The 16,335-nt window shown below is 42.4% G+C and overlaps 1 protein-coding gene across 1 annotated transcript; it reads left to right on the top strand.

The window, feature by feature from the left end:
- Positions 1-6,316: 6,316 nt before the first annotated feature.
- Positions 6,317-16,130, top strand: GSTO1 (glutathione S-transferase omega 1). Its single transcript, XM_077877740.1, has 6 exons — positions 6,317-6,476; positions 6,652-6,760; positions 10,957-11,179; positions 13,161-13,259; positions 14,605-14,711; positions 15,879-16,130. Exons 1-6 carry the CDS (start codon positions 6,443-6,445, stop codon positions 16,030-16,032), a joined length of 726 nt encoding a protein of 241 aa, XP_077733866.1. The 5' UTR covers positions 6,317-6,442; the 3' UTR covers positions 16,033-16,130.
- The last annotated feature ends 205 nt before the right edge of the window (positions 16,131-16,335 follow it).

The raw sequence follows: 16,335 nt of genomic DNA, 5'->3' as shown, positions 1-16,335 counted from the left end.
AACTTTCTGAAATACACTTTTGAAAATTGGGCTATATCTTAAAATCACTATAGGGTGGGTCTAGTCCTGACATGAATGTTATTGTTTGTGCTTGAACTTGCAAGATGGATTGTCAATGGCTTGAAAGAAAATCCCAGAGACAATAAGAGAGCATCCTTGTTCCATTATCAAATGAAATGCTCCTGTTGGCACAGAGGACAATGCAGGGGGAGAGGGTTGGCAAGTGAGGTAGGTGTAAATGAACACCTATGACTCTGACTTGAGAAATTATTCAAAAGAGCTGGATTGTAAAAGTGAACAGGTTGTAAAAAAAAAACTTAATTCAATCACTTACTTTTTGTTTTTGTTTTTTATACTTCCACAAGAGTAATATAGGATAAAATATATATTGATGAAATACGGTAGTAGTTAAGAGATCAGACTCTGATCTCAGTTCATAATTGAAAAACCAGCTCCACCATTCAGAAATATGTTGCTTTTGGAAAGTCATTTAATTTCTGTCTCTGAGTTTCCTCATCCATGAGATGGTAATATTAAATATTAATTTAATTTAATTTTATGTAATTCTTCGGATTGTGAGAATTAGAATTTTTTCATGTAGAACACTTAGCAGACACCTAGCAGGCAGTGTGCATTCACCAGATTGAAATGATCTCTACATCCTGTTTAACAATATTTTCATTTAATAGTATATCTTGAACACATTCCTGCATCAGTATATATAGACCTACATCATGCTGTTGGGGAGGAAAATTTTTCTCTACCCTTCCAGATTCTTTTCACTGGTCTAAGAATTAAGTTGACATGGGAAGGATTAATAGGAGAAAATCAAATTTCATTGCATATGTTTGGGAATCCACATAAACATGAGAGATTCCAAAGATAGGCAAAATGAAGTATATATTGTTGTGCCCAAGATCGCGATTCCGAGAAACCACCAAGGAGCCGACACCGATGCAAGCACACTAGGGTTTATTTACAAGCTCGAGCTTAGATCCAAGTATACTCCACACAGCGGAGCAGGGATTTGGACCCTGAAGTGGGTTACAGCTGGGTTTTTTATGGGCTGGCCTAGGGGATTTTCAGAAGGTGTGGAGGAATTTTTTCCATTCCAATATGGGGGAAAGGGTGGGGGAGTTTCTTAAGATCTGATATGGGATTCTCTGCCGAGGGCATTCTGAGCTTTATTGTCTTTCCGATATGGGATTCCCTACCTAGGACATTCTTAGCTTTATTGTCTTTCCTATATGAGAGTCCCTGCCTAGGACATTCTGCAGTTTTTCCTGTAAAGTTCAGCTCTTATTCCCAGGGGCTTAAGATAACTGTACTTGTGCTAATGCTAAACTTGAGGTGGAATGGCCTTAATTTTTCTCGGCCTCCACATATATGTCATCCTAAACTTGAGGAGAAGGGTATAGGAATCTGGGGCTTCAAAGAGGAGGACAATTTACAGAAAGGTGAAAAAGAGCAAGTGCTTGGTAAACAAATGTTTGCCGGGCCATATAGAAAGAGTGTGACATAGGGGGGAATCTTAACAAACAGATTTTTCCAAGTTTCCTCCTGTCTACTACACCTAGTTTATATTCTATTGTCATTTATGGTGATAGCTCCTTCCTCGGACAGGTCCTTGATCTAAATTCTTTTAGGTAGTTAGGGGGAAAGTCAAAGGTTCTTCTTGAGGCTTCTGTTTCTTTAAAATAATCAGCCTAAAATCCACATGCCAAAGAAACACATTTTGGAGTGGCGAATTTTTCTTCTCTACAATCCCTTTTAATACTAGTTACATTGTGTTTTTGTTTTTTATGTTTTTTTCAAAATCAATTTCTTAAACTAAAATTTTTTTTAAACTAAAATTTTTTGAGATATAGCATATTGTAATAACTCAGACTATATAGAAAAGTTTTCAAATGAAGACAGTCTATTTCATTTCTTCTCATCTTATCCTTCCCTACCTCAATTCCATTGTCCAGAAGCCACCTTCCAGCATAAGAAATGGAACATAACCAATACTCTGGAAGGGTCCCACCATGCCATTTCTTCCTTGCCCTGGAGGTATTCACTCTCCTAAATTCTGTTTATTGCTCCTTGTTTTTCAATTCTACCCCATATACATGGGCCATAACTGACATGGTTTCATTTTGCATGGTTTTTTTTTCTGTTTTTCTAGTTTGTTTGTTTTTTTTCCAATGCAGGGCTTGAACTCACAACCTTGAGATCAACACTTGAGCTGAGATCAAGAGTTGGACACTTAACTGACTGAGCCATCCAGGCACCTCTCATTTTGCATGTTTTCAAAGTTAATATACATAGTCATATATATACCATTTTGTGACTCACTTTTATGATTCAATTGTGTGTTTTTGAGATACATTTATGTTAATAGCTGCAGCTATAGTGTATTAGTTTTCATTGCTGGATAGTTTGTCATTATATAAATATACCACAGATTATTTACCCATTGTACTCTCCATGAACTTTTACCACCCTGTTTTCCTTTTTCTTTTTTGTTTTGTTTTGTTTTGTTTGCTTTTCAAGCTCCTTTCTTTATGGACTGTTTATTCCTGTATGGCATCTTATTTATGAGGATTATAATGATTTTTTTTTCCTACTTGACCTCATTCTGGGCCCTACTAAATTTTTCAGTCATTCAGCCTGTATTCGTCTATGGAATCTTTTTGATGAAGGCAGCTATGGACTGTCATAGAATGTTAATTCTTTAAGAAGGCAAGGGCTCCTAATTTTCAAAGAAATTTTAAATATGGTTAGTTAAAACAATAACAAGTGAAGCATTTCATGTAACTTTTAATATTCCTAACTCACTCTGTAAAAATAGCTTATTAATTTTAATTGATCACATACTAAAAAGTATAAAATTATTCAAATTACATTTCTGATGTTTATATCAGCATTATGAACAATTGACAAATTATAGAAAGAGCCCAAATGTCCATCAACTGATGAATGAATAAAGAAGATGTGGTATATGTATATACAATGGAATATTACTCAGCCATCAAAAAGAATAAAATCTTGCCATTTGCAATGTGAATGGAGCTAGAGTGTATGATGCTAAGTGAAATAAGTCAGAGAATGACAAATACCATATGATTTCACTCATATGTGGAATTTAATAAACAAAACAGTTGAACATAGGGGAGAGGGGAAAAGACAAAAGAGGGAAGCAAACCATAAGAGATTCTTAACTATAGTGAACAAACTGAGGGTTGACAGAGGGAGGTGGATGGGGGATGGACTAAATGAGGGATGGGTATTACAGAGTGCACTTGCTGTGATGAACACTGGGTATTATATGTAAGTGATGAATCACTTAATTCCACTCCGGAAACCAATATTACATTATATGTTAACTACCTATAATTTAAATAAAAACTTGAAACAAAACAAAAAGAAAACTCAAGCAAAAAACACCAAGTTACATTCCTGAAAAGTCCTAAAAGAATTTTGTATCAGGTGGTTGTATATGGTCAGAAAAGACAGGTGGTACTTGTAAGGTTGAAAACTGTTTCTTGGGCAGCCGTGGTGGCGCAGCCGTTTAGCGCCGCCTGCAGCCCAGGGCGTGATCCTGGGTACCCTGGATCGAGTCCCACGTCAGGCTCTCTGTATGGAGCCTGCTTCTCCCTCTGCCTCTTTCTCTGCATCTCTATGAATAAATAAAATCTTAAAAAAAAAGAAAATTGTTTCTTATCACCAGGACCTCCAAGTCTTGATTTTCAACCAGTAGAAGTAATTCAAGTTAGCCCCCTCAAGTTAATTATTGACAATTACAGCTGTAAAAAGTGAAATACTGTGCCCTTTCACCTGTGACTAACAGCTGTGTGAATCTAGATGGTTACATTATGTACACAAACACAAAAGGCTTGGAGATGATCCACTATAAATCACAGCAGTACTTCAGGACAGTAGTTTCCTGGGACAATATAGTTTCTTTTCAATTTCTTCCTTTGAGCAATTAACATTTTAATTGGATTTTTCAAATCATTACAGCAAAATGTTACTCTGTTCAGGCTAATTAGGGGACAAGCCATTAAAGAAAAAAGTGTTCAAATAATGTCCTGACCTGCAATTATTAGGTTGGCCAATCAGAGATTTAAATTTAGAGTTAATTTGCATGACATCATAAATGTGCTAAAAGACATCAAAAGTTAGTGTTCTAAAAAAGAGTTAAATAGGACACATGGTTTAGCAAAAAAATGGGCTTTAATTTTTTTCATTTATTATCTGTAACAATAAGCATCTATTTAACATTTCTTTTGTGCCAAGAACTGTTCTAAGTGCTTTCTATATATTTATTAATTTAATGCTTCTTCAAATTCTATAAAGGAGGCAAAAAGTTTTTAGCACTGCATTTACAGATGAGGGAATTAAATCACAAAGGAAGGGGCACCTGGGTGGCTCAGTCAGTTAAGCATCTGCCTTTGGCTCAGGTCATGATCCCAGTGTCCTGGGATCAAGCCTCCTGCCGGGCTCCCTGCTCAGCAAGGAGTCTGCTTCTTGTTCTTCCTTTCCCCCTACTCATGTTCTCTCTCTCTCTCTCTCTCTGTCTCAAATAAATACAATAAAAAAAAAAAACACACACACAAAGGGAATTTGCCCACATTCACACAGTTAATAAGGGGTTATTCTAATTCATATGGTTTCATAATAAATTCATATGTTGAATTATTAATTCATAAATCCATATGCTGAAACCCCAACCACCAGTACCTCAGAATGTGACTTTATTTGGAAATAGGTTCATTACAGCCGTAATCAGTTAAAATAAGATGAGGTCATACTAGAGCAGGGTGGGCCTCTGATCCAATATGACTAGTATCCTTCTAAAGAGGGGCAATTTGGGCATAGACACGCACACAGGGAGGATGCCATGTGAAGGTGAAGCAGAAATGGGGTGATGCTTCCATAAGCCAAGGATGCCAAAGATTGCCAGGGAAGCCACCAGAAGCGAAGGGAGAGGCATGAAACAGTTTCTCCCTCACGGTCTTCAAAAGGAAGCAACAACACTGCTGACACTTTGATCTCAGACTTCTGGCCTCCAGAACTGCAAAAATAAATGTCTGTTGCTTAAGCCACTGAGTTTGTGGTACTTTGTTAACCTAAGCCTTGCAAAGTAATACAGGGGTGGAGTCAGGATCATACCCAAGCAGGAAGGCTGCAAGATTGGTGTGCTTATCACCTCACTCTCTGCCTCTCTCATAACAGAACAAATCAAAATAAAAACAGACACCAACACGGAGCAAATAAATGGCACAGGAGTTACCAGCTTTCAAATCTAGGCAGAGGAGCAAAACACTGACTACTCTTTTCCTGTGTCCCTACCATGTACTCTGGACCTCTTCTTCTCTACCCTTTAAGTTAAGGGGTTGTTTTAGCAGTGGCTCCAGCCAGATATTTTTCCCAGATCTACAAGTCTAAATCTACTCAGCCCACCTGTGGGACTTTGAGCCCGTGTCCCCCTACTTGGCTTCAAAATCCAAAGTTTTAATAGATTTCTGAAAGCAGCACCATCATTTTGTTAGTAATATCCACATATGTGCTATTTCCTTTGGATTAAAATTAAAAAGATTTTAAGGGGTGCCTGGGTGGCTCAGCGGTCGAGCCTCTGCCTTTGGCTCAGTTCGTGATCCTGGGGTCCTGGGGTCGAGTCCTGCATTGGGCTCCCTCTGCCTGTGTCTCTGCATGTCTCTCTGTGTCACTCATGAATAAATAAACAAAATCTTAAAAAAATAATAAAAAAGATGTGTCCTACAGGTGACAGTCGCAACAGTGGCCGTCCTAGTAGTCATATTAAGCTAATAGTGACAAGGAAAGGAAAAGGCTGTACAGATGGCTGGGCGACCTGGCACCGGGCCATGGCCAGGTATCTTTGCAGAGTAAATTCTGAACTGTGAGCGAACTCTGGGCCCGGGGCCACGAGCCCTGAAATCAGGAAAATCAGGAGAGTTCTGGGGCTGAGGGGGAACTTCAACCAGACCCGTGCCTCCTGCGAGCAGCCGGGGGCGGGGTGGGGGCGGTCAGGGTCAGGGGGAGGCATGCACCTGCGTGGAGGCAGGACTGGGGACCACTCTGCTTCTGCGGGGGGTGGCTCTGAGGGTGTCGAGCCGCTTCTGCGCCTCTGGCCGGGGGCGCCTGGCGGCCAGCACAGTGCTCCTGGGCACAAGGAGGGCGCGTCAGGTGGGCTCCCGGCTGCGGTTTCCTGCGGCCCACCTAGGCCACGGGGGCGGCGCATCCCTCCCCGCGGAGAGCGGGAAAGGGAGCCGGGGCGCCCGCGGGGCGGGACCGCACGGCCCCCAGCTAGCGGCGGGCCTAGGCCTGCGCTCCGGAGAGGAGGGGGAGGAGGAAGCTCCGAGGGAGGGGCGGCCACTTCCTGACTCGCCTGCCAAGCGGAGGCCCGAGCTCCGAGCTCCGTCCGCGCCGCGCCGCGATGTCCGCAGGGTCAGCCAGGAGCCTGGCGAAGGGTGAGGCGCGTGGCCTGGAGTGGCTGCTCCGGAGCCGCCTGGGGTCCCCCACGGGGCGGGGGGGGGGGGGCCGGGCCGCAGCGCGCGGGACCTCCGGGCGGCCCTGGGCGGCGGGGGGTGGGGTGGCCGCCGCTCTCGCTCTCGGGAGCTCACGGCCTCCGCGTCTGCCCCGCAGGAAGCGCGCCCCCGGGGCCGGTCCCCGAGGGCCTCATCCGCGTCTACAGCATGAGGTTTTGCCCGTTCGCCCAGAGGACACTCTTGGTCCTGAAGGCCAAGGGGATCAGGTAAGGGCTCGGGTGGGAGCTGTTCCCCCAGCGGCCTGGCAGCAGCTGCTGGGGTAGGGGGCGGCCGGGTGGGCAATCTCAGGGCCCCGGGGTCTTCCCTTCCTGCAAAATAAACTATTCTCGGACTTTTGGAGGACAAAGCAAATTATGAACCCACTTCCCAGGTGAGGGGTGGGAGGACTGCCACAGATTACACCAGTCTGGGATACCCCATTTCCATCAACCTAACCATTTTGTGGATCTGAAAAGCTGAGGTTCTCATGAAGTTGGTGGTAGGCCGAGATCCCTTGACAGGTAATGACCAGCGGCCGCTCTTTTAGCTCTGGTAGATCACTGATTCCTGGTTCACTGACCTTTTGCTTTCACTACACTTGTACATGCATGCCCATCTTACATGATACTGTTTGCTGCTATTCTGATTATATAGTCCCTTCCCTAATAGCTGGCAGTTTACCCCAGTGCAGAGTCCAAGCCTTGACCTGGTGCTGAGTCACTATACTGTACATATTTCTGTAGCTTGGGTTGTTGAGTCAAAGTGTATATGCTTAAAAATTCAATCTTTTGTGAAGCCTCTTTGCAATTAAAGTTTTTAAAAAGATTGATTTATTTATTCATGAGAGACAGAGAGAGGCAGAGACACAGAAGGAGAAGCAGGCTGCTCACAGGGAGCCTGACATGGGACTGGATCGGATCACATCCTTTGTTTTTTTTTTTTTTTTAAGATTTTTTTTAAAAAATATTTATTCATGAGAGGCAAAGAGAGAGAGAGAGAGAGAGAGGCACAGGCACAGGCAGAGGGAGAAGCAGGCTCCATGCAGGGAGCCCAACATGGGACTTGATCCCGGGACTCCAGGATCAGCCCTGGGCTGAAGGCAGCGCTAAACCGCTGAACCACCCGGGCTTCCCAAAACCAAATGGTTTTTGAGTATTGGTTATCCATGGGGAATATACAACAGTCACATGGCTCCTGACACCAATATCCATTGGAGTTGCTTTCCTTCCAATGATCTTTGGAATCTGTTGAGCAGACATTAGGTACCTGTGGTAAAGAAGTTTAAAACATAGTCCTCATTCTTAAGAAATTTTCTATCCATGTGCTTAGGGTTTATAAACTAATTTTAGTCTTCTAGGGAAAGAATTAGGCAGACAATAATTTTCCCCAAAAGAATGTAAGATACGTTCCAAAGAAAAAAATATATTTTCAGATTAGCCATCACTTCACTAAGATTTGCATCTTATTCGGATGAAATTGATCCTGAACACATAGCAAAATATTCAACATTTAGTAACATTTATCCAGAATGTTATGTTTTATCCAAATACTACAATATTTTCCATATTAGAATTTCTTGTAATAAGAAATTAAGAGTAATCTTATTCAAATAGGATTGAAAAAAGATATATCTTGTGCTCATGTAATTGAAAAGTACAGGAGCAAAGAACAGCTGGATTGGGAAACATAAAGTCCTGATTCATGTGCCCCTCTGGAACTCTAGGTTGAAAACAACCCTACCTTATTTACTGGGATAGTTTTCTAAAGGAAAAATTGAACTGATTTATAGTGTGTGTATGGGGGTGGAGAAAACAGTTGGCAGGTAGTGCAAACAACAGAGGTCTTCTACATTCATGGACCAGTCTTTAGTTTGATGCCCAGAAGACTTTTGTTAGAGAGGTGCTAGATTTTTGCTACATGGTATCACCTAACAAAGCGTGGTTTTCTCTAAAGTGCATATTCCAACTTGTTACGGCAGGTGTGTTGACTTGTGGGCTCATAATGTCAGGTTACCAAATGCATGTGTGTTCTAAGAACTTTCTTTATCACAAAAGCCAGGCTCTACCTTTTGTTTTCATGGTATAAGATTTCAGAAATGTTAATTCCTTGGCAGGGATTGGCCTTGGATTTCTTTTGATGACTCATAATCTGTCAGCACATGAACCTCTATATACACAAATGTATACTAGTGTTCAATCCAGCCCTTCTTGTTTCCATGGGGGATTACATATTTAAATCCTCAAACTAAACACTGTTCTAACGACTGAGGTGGATGGGGAAATAGGAAACAAAAGGTGTTGGAGTATATTATTTTTTAGTAACTAACTTGTTCTATTGAACAGTTACCCAGCTTGGACAATTACACGGACCTGGCTTTAACAATTATATGAAACTTTCCTTTCTCTCATTTCCTCTATAATCTCTCAGGCAGGAAACAAGTTAGATCTAGTTACAATCTGAATACAGCTTGGATTTCATCTGGTTTCTTCCCTTTTGGTTTGCTTAGTGTGATTTACCCATGTGACATTTAAAGATTTTATTTATTTATTCATGAGAGACACACAGAGGCAGAGATATAGGCAGAGGGAGAAGCAGGCTCCTTGAGGGGAGCCTGATGTGGGACTCGATCCCAGGACTCCCGGACCATGACCTGAGCCAAAGGCAGATGCTCAACCACTGAGCCACCCAGGCATCCCTACCCATGTAACATTTTAAAAAATATCAGTGCATGGACATTTAATCTGAAACTTTATATTGTGGGTGGATTTTTTGGATTCCTTAATAACCTTCTTTTCAGTTTAGCAAAAGGAATTGAATTTTATCATATTGATTCTCATATAGTAATTAGTGAATACAATTTGGCTAGTTACCTTATATAATTTACGATTAGAATACTGCTTAGTCCAAAATGGGGTATGTTATTGACAATCTTGAAGCATTTCCACTTATTCATTCATTCATTCAACAAATATTTGCTCAACCCTATCCGACAATCTTGAAGCATTTCCACTTATTCATTCATTCAACAAATATTTACTCAACCCTATCTGAAACCATTTTTGTTTTCATAGGATTTAAATGTATTTGAAATTTTATTCCTGTACATGTTTATTAATATGAACAAGGTGTTGTGTCCAAGATTGCGAATCCGCGAAACCACCAAGGAGCCGACACCGATGCAAACACACGAGGGTTTATTTACAAGCTCGAGCTTGGGTCCAAGTGTACCTGACACAGTGGAGCAGGGACTTGGACCCCGAGACTAAGAGGCGTAGCAGCTTTACAGGGGCCAGTGGCCAATGAGATTGTAACGTACGCAGAAAGTTGCAGTCCACACACAGGTGGCCGATTGAATTACATTTTACCCTATAGTATCCATTTGAGCTGGCCTATTACTTTGGTCAGAATTGGCACTCAGTTTTGGTGGGCACAAGGCAGAGTTACATGGTTATGAGCCGATTTCCGATTAGGGTGTGCCCAGCGGCTGGACTAGGGTGGGGCAGCGCCTTCAGCAATAAGCAGGTCATGTGGGGGTGATACAGGAGGTGGCAGGTGCAGCACAAAATGGGAGTTAATCCTGCTCTGCTTGTCAAGGGGTAGGGGATTTTTGTTAAATTTCCTGGGTCCAAAAAAAAAAAATTTTCCTGGGTCCCACACAAGGTACATAAAATCCCTGCTTTCATGGAGCTTGCATTATCGAGAGGTGACATAAGCATGTAAATAAATGGGCAAAGTAATTTCAGGTATATGTCATCGGTTCAACGAAGAAAGTGAAACAAAATGATCATGTAGTAGAGGCTCTCAGCAGCTTCAGAGACAGTAGTCAGGGAGGGCCTGAAGACAGGCCGAGATAGCAGAGGAACACAATGTAAATGCTCTAAGGTGAGAACATGTTTGGCAAATTCAAGGGACATAAAAAAGGCCAGTGTGGCCAGATTGTAATGACCGGCGGCCAATTCCTAGGAAACAGGGATGACAGGAAAGAAGGGGCCAGAGCACATGCCACAGAGGGGTTTAGTTTTTTTATCCTCATTGCAATGAGAATCAATCAATGGGTTGCAAACAGGAGGGTGACCTGATCCAATTTACTTTTGTGTGTGGAAAATGGACTGTGGGGAGGACACAGTGGAAGCAGAGAGGCTGGGAGGAGAATACAGTAGAGGTCCAGCTGGCAAATAATGTTTTGGACAAGGAGGCAGGCAGTGGTCAAACTGAGATGTTGATATGATTTGGAGGTCTAACTGACAAGTCTTGATGATCCATTTGACTTGAGGAAGAGGGAGCAAGGGAAAAGGGATCCAGACTGAGTTGAATCCTAAATTTGGGGTCTGATGAGCTGAGTGGATGGTAGGACCAGTGAGGATTTACTCAGAAGTACAAAAAAAAGTGCCACTCTCTTCATTGCTTTCCATGTCTCTTTCAGGCATGAAATCATCAACATCAACCTGAAAAATAAGCCTGAGTGGTTCTTTAAGAAGAATCCCTTTGGCCTAGTGCCAGTTCTGGAAAACAGTCAGGGTCAATTGATCTATGAATCTCCTATCACTTGTGAGTATCTGGATGAAGCATATCCAGGGAAGAAGCTGTTGCCGGATGATCCCTATGAGAAAGCTTGCCAAAAGATGGTGTTTGAGTTATTTTCCAAGGTGTGTATATAAGAAACTTCAGCTCCTCTCTGAAGAAACTTTGCTTTTCAAGCTAAGTCAGTGTTGTCATTTGTGATTCAGTGATGTAGGAAAGGAAAACAAAGCAGTGCTCCCGTCTGCTCTGACATGTCCTGCAAACCTGCTTGCCTCTCCAGAGTTAGCCCTCTTCACTCTTCAGACCCTGTGTTCTAGCCACACCGAAGGTTTTGTTTTCCCAGACTCCCTACCTCCTCCTAAACTTTTGCTGGGTGGTTCTTCCCCCTTCTCACTTTGCCTGATTATCTCCAAGTTCTCTTTCATATGTCTGCTCAGGTTCTGCTGCCTTCCAGAAGCGTGTCCGGGCTGGGTTGGTGCCCAGCCCTAGGGTCTGACATGTGCTAACTCCTGTCAGTGACTGCCTTCTTGCCTGTGTTGCACCGGGGCTGTGAGCTCCTTTCGGCAGAGGCCGCGTTCCCATCACTGTTGGCTCCCTGCCTCAGTCTCCGACCAGCTCTGCCACTCCCTAGCTGTGTGACTCTGAGCAAGTTACTTATTTACTTCTGTGCCTCAGCTTCTCACTTGTAAAAGGAGTATAGTAATTGCTCTGTTCTTCTGGATAAAAATCAGTTTCTATAAAACAGGGAGCCTGCTTCTCAGCTCTGACTCGGGGCTTGATCCCAGGACCCTGAGACCATGACCTGAGCTAAAGGCAGTTGCTTAACCAACTGAGCTACGTTGGCACCCCTCCCCCCACCAAAAAAATAAAATTTTTAAGGAAGCAGAAATTAAGAGTATCGTTGAGGGACTTGATAATATATGAAGCAGACATTTAAGGAAAAGCAGGGATAAAAAACCAGGTAGGCCCAGTTGGAACTGTGGACAGAAGTGCTGCCTACAAACCTTCAGTTCAATGAGGGCAAGCTGTACTGACCTGGATGGGATTTCAGACATTCTCCTATATTTTTTACAAGCACCTGTTGACTTAAACTGGGAAATGATATCAAAGACTGAAGTATTAAAAGATATAAACACCTCCAGCACGACCACCACGCGTCTGACGCTACACCTGGTGAACATCCTTCTCACGTCCTCCCCGAGGTAGAAAGCAGAAAGATTCTCTTCCCCAGTGCCCTTTGCAACTGGGGTGAAGGCCTGGGACCGAGGCTCTTCTGTCAGAAACGGACGAGGTAGAGCTGGATTCAGAAATGAGCAATGTGAGGAGACAGGCTTGGTGTGGGGCACCGGTTCTGCTGGCGAGAGTGCTGTGGGGCAGAGCTGCAGGCTTTGGGGAGCCGTAGTCGTGGTTGCAAGATGAAATTCTGGAGCAGAAGCAGCGGCAGGGCTAAGGCATTAGTTACCCCAGAACCCATCCTCTGGCAGGGCACGAACTAGTGCACCTACTGCTCAACTCCCTGGCAGCATGGGGTGCTTCCCATCAGGTCAGTTCTGAGCATGACTTTCAGAATGTTCCAGCTTAGTTCCCAGCCTATCTTTTCAGACTCTCAATAATTCTATGAGTTACTCAGTGTCTAATTAAGACATTTTTTGGCTCAAACTCACCAAAGTGGGTTCTATTATTTGCAACGTATAAAATCCTGACTGGGGAATTTCTGACTGGGTAGCTCAGTAGTTGGGCATCTGACTTCGGCTCAAGTCATGATCCTGAGGTCCTGGGATCGAGCCCTGCATCGGGCTTCTTGCTCAGCAGAGAACTTGATTTTCTCTTCCCTTCACACTTGTGCTATTGGTCACTATCTCTGTCTCTCCCTCTCATGTAAATAAATAAATAAAATCTTAAAGTAAAATCCTGACCAAACAGCACCTCACTCCCCAAAACTGTTTCTAAGATCAGTATCCAACCTCTGGGAACACAGAAATTAGTGCAGCTTTAAGGTGTCTCCAACACCCTGACCTGGGACTCGAGGGTTCCATCATGCTTTTCTGTGAGGAAGTTGGTATAGTTTACATCACACCGATAACTACAAAATTATTCTCTGTCTAGGTTCCATCTTTGGTAACAGGCTTTCTGAGAAGACAAAATAAGGAAGATGGCTCTGGCCTAAAAGAAGAATTACGGAAGGAATTCAGCAAGCTAGAGGAGGTAATCTCTTCTCCTGGGTTTTGTCAGAGTAAATGAAACATTGTATCCTCTGTCTTCTTTCTTCCTTCTTCTTTTTTTTTTTTTCAAAGATTTTATTTATTATTCATGAGAGACACAGAGAGAGTGGTAGAGACACAGGCAGAGAGAGAAGCAGGCTCCATGCAGGGAGCCTGACGTGGGACTCGATCCCGGGTCTCCAGGATCATGCGCTGGGCTAAAGGCAGTGCTAAACCACTGAGCCACCCAAGCTGCCCTGTCTTCTTCCTTCTATACTGTCCTTTATACTCCCTTTCCCCAAATCACTTTGTGGCAATTAGTAATAACATCAAAAGGAATTTGAGGTTATGACAGATTGCTATGAGCTGTTGTGTTAAACATACAAGCCAAAACACCATTATAAAATAAAGCTTAACACCTTAATAAGCTAAAGTTTATCAAAATGAACAGTCATGGAACCAGCACCCATATCAAGAAACGTTAGTTTTGGGTGTTTTAATACTTTCTACACATGGAATCATATGATATGCACTCTTTTGGGTCTGGCTTCTTTCATACAGTATTAGATTTGTGAGATTCATCTATGTTGTATGTAGTTCATTCCTATCTTTTGTGTACTGTTTCAACATATGATAGCAGTTTGTTTCTCCATTTTACTCCTGATGGACAGTAACATTTCCACTTTGGGGCTATTACAAATTGTGCTGCAATAACATTTTTCGACCTTTCTTTTGGTGAACATATGTTCATATTTCCAAACAGTAGAATTACTGGGTTAGAGTATGCACGCACTCAGCTTTAGTTCATACTGTCAAAACACAGTTGCACCAGTTTATACTCCTACCAGCAGTGGTTCCACACCCTTGTTGACTTTGCCTTGTTAATTTTAGTCATTATGATGGATATGTAGTGGTATTACATTTTGGCTCTAATTTGCATTTCCCTGATGTCTAATGTAATTTAATACCTTTTCAAATGGTTTTTGGCCATTTGAATATCCTCTTTTGTGAAGTTCAAGTCTGACCCAATTTTCTAATGAGTTGTTGTTTTTATTATTGCCAGTAGTTCTCTCTATATTCTGAATACCAGTCCTTTGTTGGGTATATGTATTACAAAGATCCTGTACTCTGTTGCTTTTTTTTTTTTTTTCTCTATTTTCCAGTTCATTTTATCAGTTGCTGGTTTCATCCCAAACCAGGAGATTCTAAAGTTCAAACAAAAAGCAGCTTGAATACGTCAGTAAAAGCTGCTGCTCTCACTTGCTGTACTTAACTTGCCTTACTCATTTCTAATGATGAATCTTACTAAGTGCACAAATAACAAGTACTCTTATGCTGTTTATGTCCAGGTTCTGACCAATAAGAAGACAACTTTCTTTGGTGGTAATTCTCTTTCTATGATTGATTACCTCATCTGGCCCTGGTTTGAACGGCTGGAAGCTCTGGAGTTAAATGAGTAAGACATTTGAATATTTTATGCATAATTTAAGATAATGATAACTGGAAGAGTATATATTGACCTTTTTTTCCGAACAAAAATTAAAATATTTTATATAATTGGTATGAATGGGAACAAGCAACAGGAGGAGCATCTCAGACCATCCAGGGCATATACTCACCATCCTTCTCCATTCCTGGAGTGTGTAGGGGAGGGGTGGGCAGAGAGTTCTATGACATGTAGTAAAATGTTTTAAAAGTAACTTACTCCCTTCTCTCCAATTAAAAATCCGTAAGGATGGACATTTTTATAAGCATGTGATGCAGGATTATATGACCAATACTACCTCCCATTTACCAGAAGGATTCCCACACTATTTTCCAAATTCCATGTTTTGAAGTTTGGCAGCCACCTTGGCTTACTCCCAATTCTTAGAGCTTAGAGGTATTCAAGTTTACTTTTAGTCACAGTCTGGCTGTAGAATAATAAATATATGACATTCATTGTGTCTTTCATGTTCTCCTTCTAAAAAGTTATTAGTCTAGGGGATCCCTGGGTGGCTTAGTGGTTTAGTGCCTGCCTTTGGCCCAGGGCGTGATCCTGGGGTCCCGGGATCGAGTCCCACATCAGGCTCCCAGCATGGAGCCTGCTTCTCCCTCTGCCTGTGTCTCTGCCTCTCTCTCTCTCTCTCTCTCCCCCCCCACCCCCGTGTCTCTCATGAACAAATAAATAAAATCTTAAAAAAAAAAAAAGTTATTAGTCTACCTGGACAAATTCTCATGCTGACTGAGCAGGTCACTTCACTCTAAGATTCCTTTTCCATGAAACAAGGACCTCTACAATATCTATCAAATCTACTATTCTGATTATATGCATTTTTAAAAAAGATTTTATTTATTTTTCTTTCAAAGATTTTCTTTATTCATGAGAGGCACAGAGAGAGGCAGAGACATAGGTAGAGGGTGCAGGCTCCCCTTCGGGAGCCCAATGTGGAACTCCATCCCAGGACTCTGGGATCACTACCTGAGCCACCCAGACATCCCCTGATTATGTGCATTTTAAAGAAATATTTTAAAAGATTAGAGGAAAACAAAAGGAAACTGCAGAGTGATACCGATACAGGAGGCTTTGCAAGGCTTTCCTAATTAATCTAGCTCACATCTTCATCCTTTTCCCTCCCCACAGTTGTGTAGACCACACTCCAAAACTTAAGCTCTGGATGGCAGCCATGAGAGAAGATCCTGCCGTATCAGCCCTCCTCAATGAGGCCAACACCCTTCGAGGATTCCTCAATCTCTACTTGCAGAACAGCCCCGAGGCCTGTGACTATGGGCTCTGATGGGGGCAAGAGTCAGCAATGAAATGTCTGATATTTTCTTTCACTAAATGTCTGATATTTTCTTTCACTAATATGAGTAAAAATGCGCTTTCATTTTACCTCTCTCTCATCTCACATTTTTACACTCTCACGTCTCATTGGATCACCGTCTCTGATTTGACATCATGGCTTAACTGTGGGGTTTCCTTGAGGCTCTCCTGTAGAAAAGTAAGCACATTTCCTGTCTCACGATGCTCACAGGATTCTAAGGGTTTTATCAGTGTGTGCTGCAAACCTCTAAGTCATCGTCTCTGGTAAGAACTG

Source organism: Canis aureus, chromosome 29 (genome assembly GCF_053574225.1).
Source record: "Canis aureus isolate CA01 chromosome 29, VMU_Caureus_v.1.0, whole genome shotgun sequence".
NCBI classification, from domain to species: domain Eukaryota; kingdom Metazoa; phylum Chordata; class Mammalia; order Carnivora; family Canidae; genus Canis; species Canis aureus.
Note: the sequence above shows the minus strand (reverse complement) of the source record. Positions and strands in the feature narration are given on the sequence as shown.